This window comes from Rhamphochromis longiceps, linkage group LG7 (assembly GCF_057381845.1).
Source record: "Rhamphochromis longiceps isolate RC_006_pf linkage group LG7, R_longiceps_female_GT1.1, whole genome shotgun sequence".
NCBI classification, from domain to species: Eukaryota; Metazoa; Chordata; class Actinopteri; order Cichliformes; family Cichlidae; genus Rhamphochromis; species Rhamphochromis longiceps.
This window is the reverse complement of record NC_140563.1, coordinates 33,360,869-33,376,423: the sequence shown is the minus strand read 5'-3', so window position 1 is coordinate 33,376,423 and position 15,555 is coordinate 33,360,869. Positions and strand designations below refer to the sequence as shown.

At 38.2% G+C, this 15,555-nt stretch overlaps 1 protein-coding gene across 5 annotated transcripts in view; it reads right to left on the bottom strand.

Moving 5' to 3' along the window:
• Positions 1-15,555, bottom strand: part of tcf4 (transcription factor 4) — a 259,813-nt gene that overhangs the window by 30,089 nt on the left and 214,169 nt on the right. For all 5 annotated transcript variants that reach the window (XM_085413413.1, XM_085413411.1, XM_085413410.1 and 2 more), the window contains 5 exons: positions 14,955-15,060; positions 11,820-11,968; positions 10,861-11,008; positions 4,428-4,498; positions 4,170-4,248 (listed from right to left, as the gene is read on the bottom strand). In XM_085413413.1, the coding sequence (XP_085269539.1) occupies positions 4,170-4,248; positions 4,428-4,498; positions 10,861-11,008; positions 11,820-11,968; positions 14,955-15,060 (553 nt within the window). The remainder of the gene's footprint in view (positions 1-4,169; positions 4,249-4,427; positions 4,499-10,860; positions 11,009-11,819; positions 11,969-14,954; positions 15,061-15,555) is intronic.

Genomic DNA, 15,555 nt, shown 5'->3' with positions numbered 1-15,555 from the left:
TTAGCTGGTAGGCAGAAGAGACACAGCGACTTGTGCAAATTTACATTAATATGAGTTTCTGAGAGACGACAGGCCAGTATGTGTAGTTCTTTCAACAGATGACAGAAGAGACAAAAATGGGCTGTGGCCGGTGAGCATGTTAGCCAGTTTGGAATGTGCTAGAAGAAACTGGTCTCACAGAAATGTGTAAAATGACCATGAGAACCACCTTCACCATCATTTAGTTGCATTTAGTCACAACTTTCAGAGGTCAGCTTGGTTAGGTGCTTTAACCCTTTTTAGCCTGACACTGAACACGTCCATGAGAGCATTTTTACATGCTGTAGCTGCTATGCATCAATACAACCGTTATATCGCAAATTTTAACAATATGTATGTAATCCAGCTTCCTGTAAAGGAAACAGGGTCTTGAGAGCAGAAGTTTCTAAATTTGGGAAGTCTGTTAAAGCTTATAAAAGCTTTTTTTGGTCAGATTTGGATGTTTTCCTAAATCTGACCAGGTTTTGGTGGTACCCAAGTCTAACCAAGCAATGAATAATCTTGTCATATGGGCTATAATTATTCTTGAAACAATTTAGTGGTCAATACAGTTAGCAAGCAACCAAAAGGTTGCTGGTTCAATTCCAGACAAAGTCACAAATCCCCTTTCAGGGTTGTATTGGGAACGGTAATACTCCGCCAGAACAAACATGGAGAAGCTAAAAACAGCTTGTTATTGTACCTTAAGAGGCTTTTTGGAAGGTGCTGCTGTTGCACCCACGCTGGGGCTACTTATTTGTGTTTTGTACTGTAAAACAGTGGTATAAAACCTGATAGCAACACTGAATACAGGTATGCCCAGCAAATTCATATTTTTATTAATATCACTACACACTTTGAAATAAGGTGACACTTGAATGTCCCATTTCTTGTCTTACTGACCACCCAATGCTTTAGCTATCTCACATCTGCACCTATGGTCATATTGGCTTAAGAAAAACCTCAGGAAGGTTAATGCTTAAAAGTTCTTACATTGCTAACTTCGGCTCCCAAAGACACAAGCAGAATAAAACTTGTCCAAATTAATTTGAAAGAAAGAGTCTAGTATCTTCTTGTCTCTCAGAAAGGGGAATATAAATACCTTGGTCCAATAATCAGACCTAGGAAGTGCTTTGGTGGCAGAAATATAAAGCTATTTCTGAGAGTACAGAATTTTACTCAGAAAGGTTAGGGAAGAGATGTATGCATACCATTTGACTTCTGGAAAGTACTTTATACTGTGGCCAAATACATTCAAATAAAAGTCAATCTAAAAATAGACATTAAGCTACAGTAGATTTCTCGATTTAAGAAAATTCTGCTCCCAAGACCCTGTTTGCTTCAACAAGAAACTGGATTACAAAATGATGGCTAGCAATGAACACAACGTAACAACTGCTAAAAGTAATTATTTTAATGTTCATTCAAATTCATAATTTTACCATCTATGCTGATCTATAATGGTTGAACCTGCCCATGTTGGAACCTGCCCAGGCGGTTAAAGATCCCTTCTTTCCTCCTCCCTTTTTATACCTCTCCTCCTCCTCCTGTGTTTGTTTCGGCTCTCTTCTTTTATTCCCCCTTCTCTCTCCTTGAACCCCTTCCATTCCCCTCTCTGCCCTCACCGCCGATCTCTTCCTTGTAACTCTGATCTCATCTCATTAGCACGTTTCTCTTTTTCATTGTCTTCCCACTTTGTCTCGCAGTCGTTTCTCTCCCCTCTCCTTTATTCATATTACATGCTCATTTCCATATGCTAATTAATGAATAATCACCTGGGTACATTCATGTGCAAATACAAATATATGTATTAAACGGCAGGGTAAATTATTCCGAGTCCAATGCTGTAAAACACCCTTGCAAAATTAGCCTTGGATATCAATTTGCATGTAGTTTGCTCTAATAGGCTTCATTTCTAATTTGTAAAAAGTGGAGTAACTCTGACACAATGATAAACACCAATTATGGTTTAGCAGGCAATATCCTAGACAGCTACAATGACGAAGAGAAGGAGGAGGAGGAGGAGGAGGAGGAGGAGGAAGAGGGGAGGGGGACTGTGTTTGCAGAGCCGGTAGGTTTGTGAACGATTTGTCGAAGTGGTGCTCGTAATTAAAGCTATCAGTCACAAGGCGCGGCGGCGAACTATCAAACGGTGTGTGTAGCAGCGACAATTAGAGACAAATTCGACACAACTATTATTAGGAAAAGTCATTTTTCACTTTAAGGAGCAGCTAGAGTTTACAGCATCCACAGAGAGAAGGAGTAATTGGTGGAAATAGGAGAGCGAGGAGGGGTGCAAAGAGGAGACAGCAATTATTAATGCCTTATTTTGGCTTTGTCTTATGACAAGAAATTGCACTTTTGATAAGGAAAGAAATCCCTAGTTTATTCAATTAAATATATAGTTTCAGTTAGTGTTTTAAATATATTTTGGATAACTTAATACTCTCCTCATCCCCAGAGCTGTATTAAAGATTTAAGGTTTCAGACCAGTCGAAACAACCCAGTGCTGTTAACTTAATTCTGAAGTGCTTTCAAACTTCAAGTCAGAGGTAACCTTCAGCCAGTGCAAACCTTTTTAGAGAATCTGTATTTTTTTACACTAGGTAAAGTCAAGGGGTTCATTAAATAACGGTTAAACTCACAGAGTCACAAAATCATATTAATACATGTAATGTTGATAATTTATTAAAATGTGTTATGTCTGTAGTTGATACATATTCATCTTATACTGGGAAAAAAATGGAAATGCAAATGAAAAAATAGTTTGAAATCTTTAAAATTAGTATTATTTAAAGAGTTTAACGAGCAGTATTTGTAGGTGTTGTGAAAACTTCCTTACATTTGTCACTATGTGGAAGTGTGGGGTTCCACTTTAAAAAAAAAACAATAAATTCAATAGTTTTATCACAAAAAAGTGTCACTATTTATACCACTATTTCCAAAGTCTCACTATATCAAATTTAATGAGCTGGTTTATTTTAAAAGAATGCAAATAATGTTAATAATGATAGAAAAATCAAAGTTGCTTTCAAACTGTGTACAGAGAAAATATGTTTTTTCTTTGAAATTTCACTGCAGAAAAAGCTAAAAAGAAAGTGTTTCTATTGTTAGTTTTAGATTATTGAATAATGCTTACATAAGTACAAAAATGTGTAATTCACTTCTTGTTTTCAAAACAATGGCCTACAAATATGTTTTGAAGCTTGAGTTTGCTGTCGTTTTCTTTCGTTTTTGGCTATTAGAGGAGCTTTAATGAAGAGAATGAAAGCCAGGGATACTGCAAACATTGATGCTGCCTGATCAAATTTAGTTACTACTTGGTACAAAGACTGAACTTTATGTGTATTTTTTACGCTCTGTGTAAAATGTGATGACAGAATAAATGAAAAAAAGTCTTACATGAGTCCTCAATCATGCAAAAGAACAAAAAGTAAGTTTTGAAAAATACAACTGAATCCTGTTAATGCATTGGAGTGTATTTTTTACACTATAATACCATATTTTTTTATTTGGAAAACAGAAAGACTTAAAGATATGTGAGAGTTTAAGTTGTATATTTGTTAGTGTTATGATGTTTATTTGTGTTTAGGAACTGTGATTTGGTTTCCAGAGTTTGTGTGACCAATATTACTGTTAAATTCGGTTAGCGGTGGAGCAGCACGACCATGACTCCTGCAGCGGTTAATCAAATTGAAGTGCCAAGAGTAGCAAAATTCAACAAAGCTGTTTTGTTGTTCTAGTTTATGACATTAAAAAAAACAAATTAAGGCTTCACAGATGAGAATGTGTGCGATTAGAGGATTTTACTGCAATTTAATAAGAAATCTTTCTTACAAGATCACATGCTTCTTTCAGGCAAACTGAAAGGGTCTAGAGGGTTGAGTTAGCCAAGCTCAAATCAAGTTACCAAAGAGGCAAGTCAAAAGTCACGTGGGACGAGTTCAAGTCAAAAGTCTCAAGTCTTGAAAAAGTCCAGTCATTTTAAACACGTATGAGTCAAGTCTCACGTCCATTTATTCAGGTCTTACTCGAGTCCAAGTCTTTAGTCAGCTCTGCTTTTTTCTTCTGTGAGTGTCAGTCTGTGCAGATTTGTGGTTATATAGTAGCTGCTGTGCAGTGATTGGACCTTAAGCATCATGTGTATTTACCTGTGAGGGAGGGTGGGGATCCGACTGGGGTGGAGGGATTGGAAGAGAAGCTGTTGTTCGTGTGATCAGGAGAATAGATCTGTAAAAATTTTAAAAAATCCAGTACAACAATGACAGTTGCAAGAATACAGGATAGAGTTAAAGTAGTATTACACATCTAGACTGGCTTGAAAACACTTGAACAGAACTGGGAGGAAAAGCATTATAAAATGTGTGTGCAAGAAAGTGTGTGTGTGTGCGCGTGTGTGCTGTACTTACCGATGCGAGTGCTTTCCCTAAGGCATCTCCTGTCTGAGAGCTGCTGGCTGCTGCGCTCTGTGCTCGGTTAGCTGTGACACACACACACACACACACACACGGGAAAAGAGGGATGTATTCTTGTAAATGAGGATGTTGTTAACTACATATTTAATTATTCAGCCCATCCGTTCCACAGGTAAACCTTAAAAACATGTTCATTAGAACTGGAAATTACACCTCAAAAATCACATTTTGTAAACCTCCAAGAAATGCAAGTCCCACACTTTCATTAATAATATTCCATCTATTTTCAAGGAATCCTTTCCGTGTTTTTGGGTCGTTAATACATTGACTTCCTCCTTAGCGCTCTTACATCAAAGGTTAGCACCGTCCAGGCAGTTCAAGGCAACTGCTGAGCCACTGCTGAAATGCATTTGCTGCAATAAATGAAGGAATGAATGGATCCTTTTTTAAATGAAGAGAATCAAAAGCGGACTTTAATAGTAGCAAACATTCAATACTACCATGCATTCGCATTTTAAAAGTGTGACGCCATGAGTTTGTGGGGAAATGCTGGACTTTAAATGCAACTAAATCTGTTTCACACACTTGAAGAGCACTGAGGCCAGAGAGGAAGGAAGTGACCTCACAAGACCAGATGAGCGCCCACACAAACACACGCAGGCACACACACACACACACACACACACACACACACATATACTGAGGCATAAGACTGACATGCTCACAGCACATCTCTCCTGATAGCAGATCCCAGATGGAAACTTTACGCTCGCACACACAAGTTAGACACACACACAAAGACACACAAACAGGCTTGCGCGCAGCAAAAACACATCCTTTCACGGCAAATGAATCCATTACAGAGATTGGCAGCAGTGGACTTCTTTAAGCTGCTAGAAAGAAAAGAGAGAGAGACAGGTAGACAGAACGAGAGACGGGGAAGCAGCATATGTTTTGGGGTTAAAGCCTCATGTCTCACTCATGCCACACCACTGGCCTAGTAAACCATCCAAGGGATTACTGTTTAACACACACACACACACACACACACACACACACACACACACACACACACACACACACACACACACACACACACACACACACACACACACACACACACACACGATGCATAATTCAAAACATATGCAGTAGGAAATCTTTTTCATAAACGAGAGCTTATAGCCACAAAGCAGGAGAGCATAGAGAGGATAAAACTTTTTTTTTTTTTTTTTAGGTTTTGGGGGTTTTTTTGTCCGTCACCTCTTCAAAGAAAGAGAACAAAAAACGAATTAATTTTATAAACGAAATTATTAGTAAATCACTATTTAGTTTTTACTTTTGTTTTTTGTGTGTCACCTCTTCAAAAACAGAGAAAAAAATACTAATTTATTTTATAAACCAATCTAATAGTAAATCACAATTTAGCTTTTTTTTACTTTTGTTTTTGTATCTCCAGTTCTTTGCTGTAAATCAGCTAAATTGTTCATGCTAATTGTTTACAGTGCATAATACTTAAGGTATCTGCCAATATGATAGGTACCACATGGACTCAACAGAGGGCGGCTGTATGGGGCTGATCTACTCTATTCAGTTGCATGATTTTATGTGCCTACTATGCTACGCTGTTTACAATACTATGCTAGCAGCAGTGCAAGGACTGTTAAATGGATAGCTAGCATAGCCTGAAGAAAGCTAACAGCTTAGGGTGAGTATTTACAGCTACACCAACAAATTCTGTTTTTTCTTTTCTTTCTCTGACTTAACTGCTCCCTTTATCTTTTACATTTGTTATGTTTACCAGCAAAATTGGATACATGGAAGAGAATGAATAGCTATAACTTTATTACACTTGCAATGCAGCAAGTTTTAATGCATTGTATAAACTAGCAAACTCTCACACCTTAGGTCAATAAACAGTAAGAAAATCGTAATGACTGAAAATCTCAGCTTTTAAGCCAGAGTTCAGGTGTGAGGTTTGATTTGATGGAAATATAATACACTGATCCTACAGATAGATACAGGTGAGGTAAATTCTGTCACTAAGGACATTCCTCTTAGGAACATTGCTTGTTATTTATATTAATTACAATCGACATGAATCTTTCATGTCCACAGCTCATGTTCTACATAAAGTCAATGTGCATGTTTAGTTGTACAAAAGCAGTCTGAGGCAGAAAATCACCTATAAACACCCAGCATCCGTGTTTAAGAGTTTGTGAGTTCACGTTTATTATATGTTTACATTTAAATAACAGCAGCATGCTTTTTATTAGGTTCATCTTGTGTTTACACTTATCTGCTCGAACTGTGTCTGTGTGAGATGAGGAATGTTGGAGATGTCTTTCCATGAAAACAAACTTTCAATCTGTTTCTTATTGCTGTTCTATTTGTTCTACGGGACTCAAAGTAAGGGGTCCATATGGTATGCTGTGTGTATGTGTGTGCATGCAGTGGTGTGTTACGGTGATGTCAAGGTCAAGCCAAAATGAAGTCCAAGTGTGCTTCTCAGTTTGACTATATTCTGTTTCTGACTCTAACAAAAAAGTTTAAATCATCTGTGTCTAATCACAGCACGGAGAGTTGTAACTGATTATGTGGCTATAAACAAAACCCTGCTAATAGGGAAGAACTGTTAACCTCATTTCTTAAGTAGTAACTCTAGGTGTTTTTCCATGTAGTGCATAAAAAACAAAATTTTAAAATATCACAAAACTGTTTGGTCTTATATGGAGAATCTTGTATATCGTATTCGTTATGTGACAAAGTTCATTGGAAACACATTTAGGTAGCATCCACGTTAAAACACTTATTTTAAAAGTGTTTTCAAATCTCTGTCTAAGCAGAATCTATTCAGAAATAATTTCTGTCTCTGCTAACACACTTGTTACACATTATCTGGACTTTTCCCATACAGTAGGCATGTGTGCACCTGTGCAAAGAGGAAGCATCGGGCCTAAAAGAGTAGAAAAAACTACAGAGGGAGAAAAACAGTGAAACAAAGACCATCCATCTTCCTCCACTTATCCAATGCAAGGCTGCAGCGGTGCTCTATTATTTTTGGTTTACTTGTGAGTGAGACAGTCATATGTTTAAAATGAAATTGCGTAGTTGTGGATGGACCTTTGGAGAAGATTCACGCTGCTTTAGTGATTGATGATAGGCATGTGGGGAGCATCTTTGCTGGTGCAAACATCACAGCAGCAATAAACAATCACTCACAAGGCAGCCTAACTGAGTTTAGATTAGCAATTAGCATAAGCCAAGTAAGCTGCCTGTGCTAGACTTTTTTCTTATACAACAGGCTGATGACTCCCTGTAATGACCAACTCCTCCTGTATTTTGATAGCCGAATGCACAATTACCTCCCTCTCTCAGGATATTATCATAACATGATTTGATTGGCTAGTTACAGCACTGGAGGATTTAAATAAATGTGATTCGATTTGCTGGCGCCTGCTTTGATATTTGAACTTGCCTTAACTTTTTAGCACAAGCAGCTTGAGCAAAGAAAAGAAAAGCAATGGATCCACAATTCAGCTCAGCAACACATCACATCAAACCATCTGAAGTAAATGAGAGGATTGAAACCTGAAATGGGTACATGTGACTCCTCCCTAAGCACGAGGGGGACCCCCAGATTTATTTTTGGGTTCCTGCTGACCGCCACTGTACATGGCAGTTTATTTATTTATCCATACACACAGAAACAAAACTGCATTCCAAACCTGAAATAGTCAGTTTGTTAATGCACATAAAATGACCTGGGAGCACTTTAGAAACTGATTAATATTTAGTGATGTTTTACGCAAAACAAGCCCCAAATTAATCAGTACCGATGTGTGGGGGTGTCTCCTGGCTAAAGGATGAAGGGCTTGCTGTAACCGATGCTGCAAATTTTTGTGATACAATAATAATTACAGTTTTGTAATTGTTTAAATTATTTAGCAATATGAATAAAAGTATTTAAATTCTATATAAACAAATAAACAAAAAAAATGCTGTGGGCTTAAAGGATGAATTTGCAAAAAACAGAGTACATGTTTGAAAGCATTTAGTGCCGCCAAATAGGGCTGGGCCATATTATACCGTTCACGGTAATACCGGTATAATGTTAGGCAACGATAGGAAAATGAAATATCGCGATAGAATGGGAGTAAAACGCGCATGCGCAGTGCCTTTGTTTTCATACGCACATGGCCGATTGTTGAGTGAAACAGATGAACCAGAATTGGTTTGTAAAAATGGTGCAACTTCCGTGATGTGGAACTGGTTTGGTGTTTGTCCGTCAGATACACAACAAAGCACATTTTTTTGCAGAACATGCAAGCGGCCGTCGTTATTGTCGTATTTGTTGGACTAAGATGCTCCTATATCTGGGAGTAATCTGGGTCCTAAACTCCGTATGCTTCAGGTCAAACAACACTGCAGTATCACTGAGAGTTAAAAACTGTCTAAATTCTTTCATCTTTAATAAAACGATCAGCATTGCTGCTTTACCAGGTGTAACTATAAAGTTTAACTTCCAGGCATCCATGAAAACAAGTTATTACATTTAACGGAGTTAGAAGTTAGCAGGAAGCTAGCAGAAGTTAGCTGGATAGTTTCGCTAGTTACCTAAGCATGCTATAGCATGTTCTGACTGAGAGATTTCTGAAAAAATTCAAACGTACAGCTCTGCTATCACTTCCAACATAAATGAAGACAGGAAACTAAACAGCAGTGACGTTTGTAGGGTTACTGAAGTTGGGCTAGCTGGTATATAATGATGTGCTACGTGATCGCTAGCGACACAGCTATGTTAGCATAACATAAACAGTGAAGCTGGAGGACGAACACTAACACTTTTCCACTTATAAAAGTTAACGTGAAGGTTCCTCATGGTTAGAGACAAATGCAATCGCATGGCAGGATGCTGTAAACGGACCAAACTTCAGTCAGGAGAACAACTGAGATAATCCATCCATAATACGAGGTTAGTCATTAATATACTGCAACTACATGGGAATAGAGCAGCTGCCAGAGAATTCAACATTAATGAATCAATGGTACAGAAGTGGAGGAAGCAAGAAGAATGAGTTTAATAAAGTTTGATTTATCTGACTGCTTTGTTTCGCTTAATGTGCCTTATAATCCCGTGCACCTTACGGTCCGAAAAATGCATACTGCACACTGCAGTTTAATGTTGCAAAGCACCTCTTTTTAACTTCAGTGGATATTATACATGGTTATGCTCAGGATATGTCAGCCCATTTCTACTGGAAATGCCTTTTGGTTAAACTTTCAGCAAGGAATTTGCATTTGCACTGTTACATTTTTATAAAGCTTTAATGTACATAAAAACCAGCTTCTTGTTTAAGTGAAAATAAACGGAAGGTTGTCTTTTTGCGCTAGTAATGTTGTGGAGTTGTATTTTGTCTCGCATCAATTATATCGTCAGTTATATCGTTATCGCAAATTTTCAAATATATATCGTGATAAATATTTTTGGCCATATCGCCCTGCTCTACCGCCAAATCATCACTCCAAAATAACAACAATGTAGAAAAAGATTCATAATTTTAATGCAACCAAAACAGTTACATTAACAATTTAACTTCTACACACAGCAGAGCTTTTACTTTTGTTTTTAAGAAAGTCCCAATTTAAGAGTCCCGTTCTTTAGGTCAGTCCAGATTTCACACTTCAAGTCTCTTAGGTCATGTTGGGTTTTTTTTTAAGTCTTTAGTCAACTCAGGAAGTCTTAGAGTCAAGTCCAAGTCAGATCTGAAATCTGAAGTCTACAGCTCTGAAACCCACAAGCAACAAATATTTATGGACTTTTATATGAACTACATCCTGTTAGGTTTACGATGTTGCTGTTAACGTGAACACTCTCTTAGTTATACTGTATGTGTAAAAAACCTAACAGCTCCTAGATAGCACTAAACACAAAGTGCATGCACAAATTTCATTAGTGTACACAATTTATCTACAATGTGCTAAAACATTCTGCTAAACAGGAACAAACAAAAATATTGATCCTCGTGGCACTAGAGGAAAGTCAGAGGACTAATTGGCACTGTCAGTAGGTTTCGTCCTCTGACAACCATGAATATCTTTGGATGAAATTGGATGGCATTCGTTTAATTCCTACACTGCGAGCAAGGTTGAAGACAGGCATGCATCTAATGAACGGAGAATCATTCATTAGATCAAGAGATTTGGAATATCACAATCACTATGGGAAAGGATGCTTATTCCCATCAGCTAACGGTGTTTGCTGTGTTGATTACCAAGCAGCAGTATTGGATAATGTCTTTACAGATTAAAGCTCGTACAATTAAAGATTTTGAAATGTTCACTGAGTGATCAGGAGACGTGATTGCCTTCAAGTATTATTTAACGCTAACAGTGACCTTGTAATTTCTTTACACAGGCATCTTACCCATGATGCTGTCTGTTCCGTTGGTAGGGGCAGTGCAAGAGGCGGTGCTGTAGTGATTTGCCCCGCCCCCACCACCTCCCCCTCTGTGGAAGCTGGACATGGGAGGAAGGCTGGAGTTGATATCTGCAGACGAGTGAGACGGGTAGCTCTGCGAAGAGACGGATGGAAAAAAATGAACCTTTAATATGAAAACTGCTACGAAACAGGAAAGATTACATTAGAATAAAATAAAAAACAGAAGGAAGTGGTTACAAACATGAAGCCTGCGCTCTGGATAATTACAGCACTAGAACTGAAATAAAAGAATTACTATCTAATGACACTTGACAGCTTTATGGCTTCACATATGTGTAGAATTTATTAATCTTTCTCATGTGTCCAGATCTGCAAATGTGCACTTCCAGTAAAGCACAATATAGCCAACTAACAATAACTGGAAAAAACCAGCATGTTGAATTCATTCTGCAGAGAGCCAGCGGTCTTTAATATATTAATCACTACTGATAGATTTATTTCATTAATGGATTTTGTTGATTATAAATCTATGACTAACGGGATTGTAACCATAATTGTAATTTTGGTCATTATAGTTTCAGTTACAGTGGCTTTAAGTTTTTGTTCCATGTAGTTTTCTGTATAAATGTCCAAGAGCGACCATCCAGATGCCAACTAATGACTCAATATTTCCTTTATTTCCGTGTTCACCAAAGACATGCAAGCTTGAATGAATCTTTTTCAAGGTTGTCTTATTTCATTTGAATCTACCAGTTGAATTTAATTTTGCTGCAGAATGTAGGTAGTAGAATAAAAATCTACATTCCAGGGTTGCTTACTGGATTTAGCTGTTAGCTGGATGGCCCCACTGTGCAATGCAGCTTCAGAAAACAAAATCAGTAAAGAAGCACATTCTCCATGTTGTGTCCATGTTCGGACACCGTGTGACGGACAGTTCTGCTCACCAGTCTGTCGTGAGGGTGAATCCCGCAGTAGGAGGAGCTCTGAGCAGCGCCGTGGGCTGAATTCCCGCCACCTAGCATGCTGCCGTGGTAACCTTGCTGGCTCATACTGCTGCTACTGCTGCTCCAGGGATCGCCGCTATGGTGACCATCTGATAAAGGCGATACAGAAAGGAAGATAAGGAAGTTAGAAAAATGCATTTTGTTTTGTTCTTTTTACAAAACCTTAAGACAGAAGTTTTAAACAGTTTTAAAAACAAAAATACTTTTATTGTGAAAGCTGCATGCTTTTTTCCTTGTAACTAAGGGCTTTTGTGCAAGACCTACAAATGCACCACTAAAAAAAAAGTCATAAAATAACATTCTCCCACTAACTTTCTCTATCTATGCCATTACAAGAGTGTCTTCAAAGGTGCCTATGCGCTGGTTCTTCTAATTCTCCAATCAGCTACTACAGCTCCAGATTTGTAGACACTAATCTTCTGCCAGATCGTAGACTCAGTTAATATCACTCTAGTTTGAGCATTTCAGTAAATGTTTTGCTATAATCTTTCCATCTGAGTGCTGTCTCAGTTTCCCCTCAACTGATATTATTCATCCTTAGGATCCATTTGCCCCTCAGCTTTCCACACCACTAGCCTCAACTGGCTTCAACTATCTGCCAGTGACCTCCCAACTACTCCCGGTTCCTGGCTTCCTTCTGCTCATCAGAAATAATACCAGAAAGACATTCTAGCCTCAACCTCCATAGACAATCTGACCACCCACCCACGCAGCCTTTAACCTTATTCTCTTTGGTGCAAGTAACCGTGTAAATAAACTTAATATTGCAACTGGATTTTCAGTTCAACTATGGACCAGAGGAAGTTTGAATCGACCGAGGGCTTCCAGTTACTGGGGCCGCAGAGGCCCAGAGGTGCACAAGAGGATCAACCTCAAGGGAAGACAGGCCAAGTGTAAGTCAATTTAGGTTTGAAGCTTCTTTTTTTTTAATGGGAAAACTTTTTATTTTTAAATTGCAGCTTGTCAAGAAGACCTAAAGATGGGAATGAGAGAAGTACCACACACTTTCTGATATTTGAAAGGATCTTATAATCAGAGACATTGATTTCACAGAGAGTAAAGTTACATTTTTCATGCTACTGAACTAACGTGTCTATTTTACCAATTTATTATCTTGTTTTGAGGTCATCAGCTGCTGCTGCCATTATTCACGTGTTTGACTGTAAAAGTGAAACAGTGATTGCATGATTTAGATATTTTTCCCACTACAGTAAAACAAAATTTCAATTGATCAAATAAATTGATATATATTAATGAAATTTAGGGGAGGTACATGTGATGTGCAGGTTTCTGACAAGGTAATCTCCTGTGTAAGAAAACAAGGTGAAAACACAGTGAGGTTTCTCTCTGCTGTCAAACCTTCCAGACACTCAACAGTGTCTACATGCAGTTCAGCAATCTGACCCACTTTGTGCAGTAACCTGATTTCAGAAAACATTCACATAAATGGGACACCTGGTCTCCTTCCTCACATTAAGAATTTAAGAATAACCCGGTTAACACGGATGTGTGCAGGACAAACCTGATTTCTGGGACCATGTCCACCGTGTGAAATTAGTTGAGAGTGTATGTACTGTATACATGACAGACACCCAGCAGAGAGAAAAGAGGAGAGTCGGGGGGGAAATGAGAATTGAAAATTGTCAAAGCATTTTCCATCTATAGTTGAAAAGCAGACAAATTTGTTTAATCAAAACAGGACCAAACACTCTAAAAGGAAGGGCATAACGCAGAGATAATGGCCTGTATTTTTAATCCAGTCTCTTCAAAGAGATACTAAAGTAGACCTGTTATTCTTTTATTTATTTTCTCTGCTACAGAAGTGTATGCGCATATTATACATGGCCAGAGTTTCAGATAACGAGGTCAGTGTATGTATAAGTAATCCCTGGGAGCCAGAGCACAGGCTTCAGACTGCTCCAAATGATCTTTTTCAGAGTTTTTTTCTATTCTTGGCTCTGAATGATGTAATAAAAGTGGCTAACTATAATATATTCATCTTAGGCATAGCTCTGGCTGTGAGCACACCTGCTGTTCAGAACTTTTGCTTACACCGCGGAGACATTCACAAGAAAGTGTGCTTAAAGAGTTAGTGTTAAAAGAAGTGGGGTGTTAAAACAGCTGGTTTCACACAGGATGAGCTGAGGTGCTGTGTTAAGCCCAAGTAAAAGTTTTTTTTTTTAATTTTGAATCATTAAAAACTACTCTAACAGAGCCAGTAGTTTTAGTTATCCAATCAATGACAAGCACCTGCACCTTATATTATACTGTAGTATATCTACATGACTCACTTGTTTGTGGGGCTAGTGTTCCATAAAATCAAAGCGATTAAATGGAGCCAATGTTCCAGGTGAACCAAACCAACCAACCAACCACCTGCAGAAGCTGCTGATCCAACCTGTGTCAACACTAAATTGCTCGGACATGTGAAAATCGCAGACTTTGCCAGGACAATTCCTGTTTTAATTTAAAAGGTCACAAATGAAATGTTTGCACAAAGTCATATCAGTGGCTACAACCTAATCCATGAAAGTTTCCAGCCTGTATTTTTTATGGAGTTGAGTCTTTGATCTTTAAGTTGTCCAGTGTATTTTTAGAGAATTTAAAATGAGTATTTTTTTTTTAATTGCACTAATCGGTTCTATAAATCATAACATTACTTGTCCTCACACTGCAACTGGAATCCTAATAGAAATATGTACAGTGTCGTTGTTTGATATTCCGTCCGCGTTTGAGACCAGAGTGACCAAAGAGTAGATAGACACATGAGCTAAAATTAAAATGAAGAGCACAGCTACCCTTGCCACTTGCAAGTAAGTTAGCAAACAGCATCAGTGATGTTGACATCACCGATGTGTGCTGCAAACTATGAAGACCTCCTCTGGGTGGCTGTGATAATAAATAACTAAATGTATGACTCAGTTTTTTGGCTGATTTTGGTGAGAACAACTTCCAGTTCAGGGAGCCTTCGGCTCATTTTGTCAGCTATCCAGTATCCACAGTGAGCTTGGGAATGTGGTGGTGGGAGGTTTGACGAAGGACAGACCGTGTGTATGTGTGTGTGAATGTGATTACCTGGCATAAAGAAAGAGCTTGGGAAGCCAGCACTGGGAGGTTTGGAGGAGGGATAACCCGGTGAGTCCCTGTTGTAGTCGGCTGTGCTGGCAGACGGAGCGTACACCTGCAACAAACACAGAAACACACGACGTCAGGCAAAAATCAAACCTTCCATTCTCTCATTTTTCCTCACAGAGGCTCAGCAGGAGTTAGTCTCAGACATCATTTCCAGGAGGTTGTAACAGATGACTGACACTTCCCTCCTTCACTAAAACATCACCCTGGAATATCTGATTGAATGAACACAGCTTCCTGGGCTGCTGTGGGTCTTTGGCTGTGATTGTTAAACTGGGGGAAAAAATATGGAAGCTGTTCTGGAAACTTTGTGTAAATTACATGAATATTGGTTTCTGAACAATACAGGTCTGTTTTAGGTTTGCTTTGTGCAGGATTCATTAAAAAAACATGTAACACATTATATATAGATTTCATATTGTATGCATCCAAAATATAAAATAGTATATGTTTTCCATTCATCATGTTATCATTATGCTAGAAAAAGAGCATAATTTAAAACTTTTTTCTTTTTCAAGTTCTTGATCATTTTGAATCAGCATTT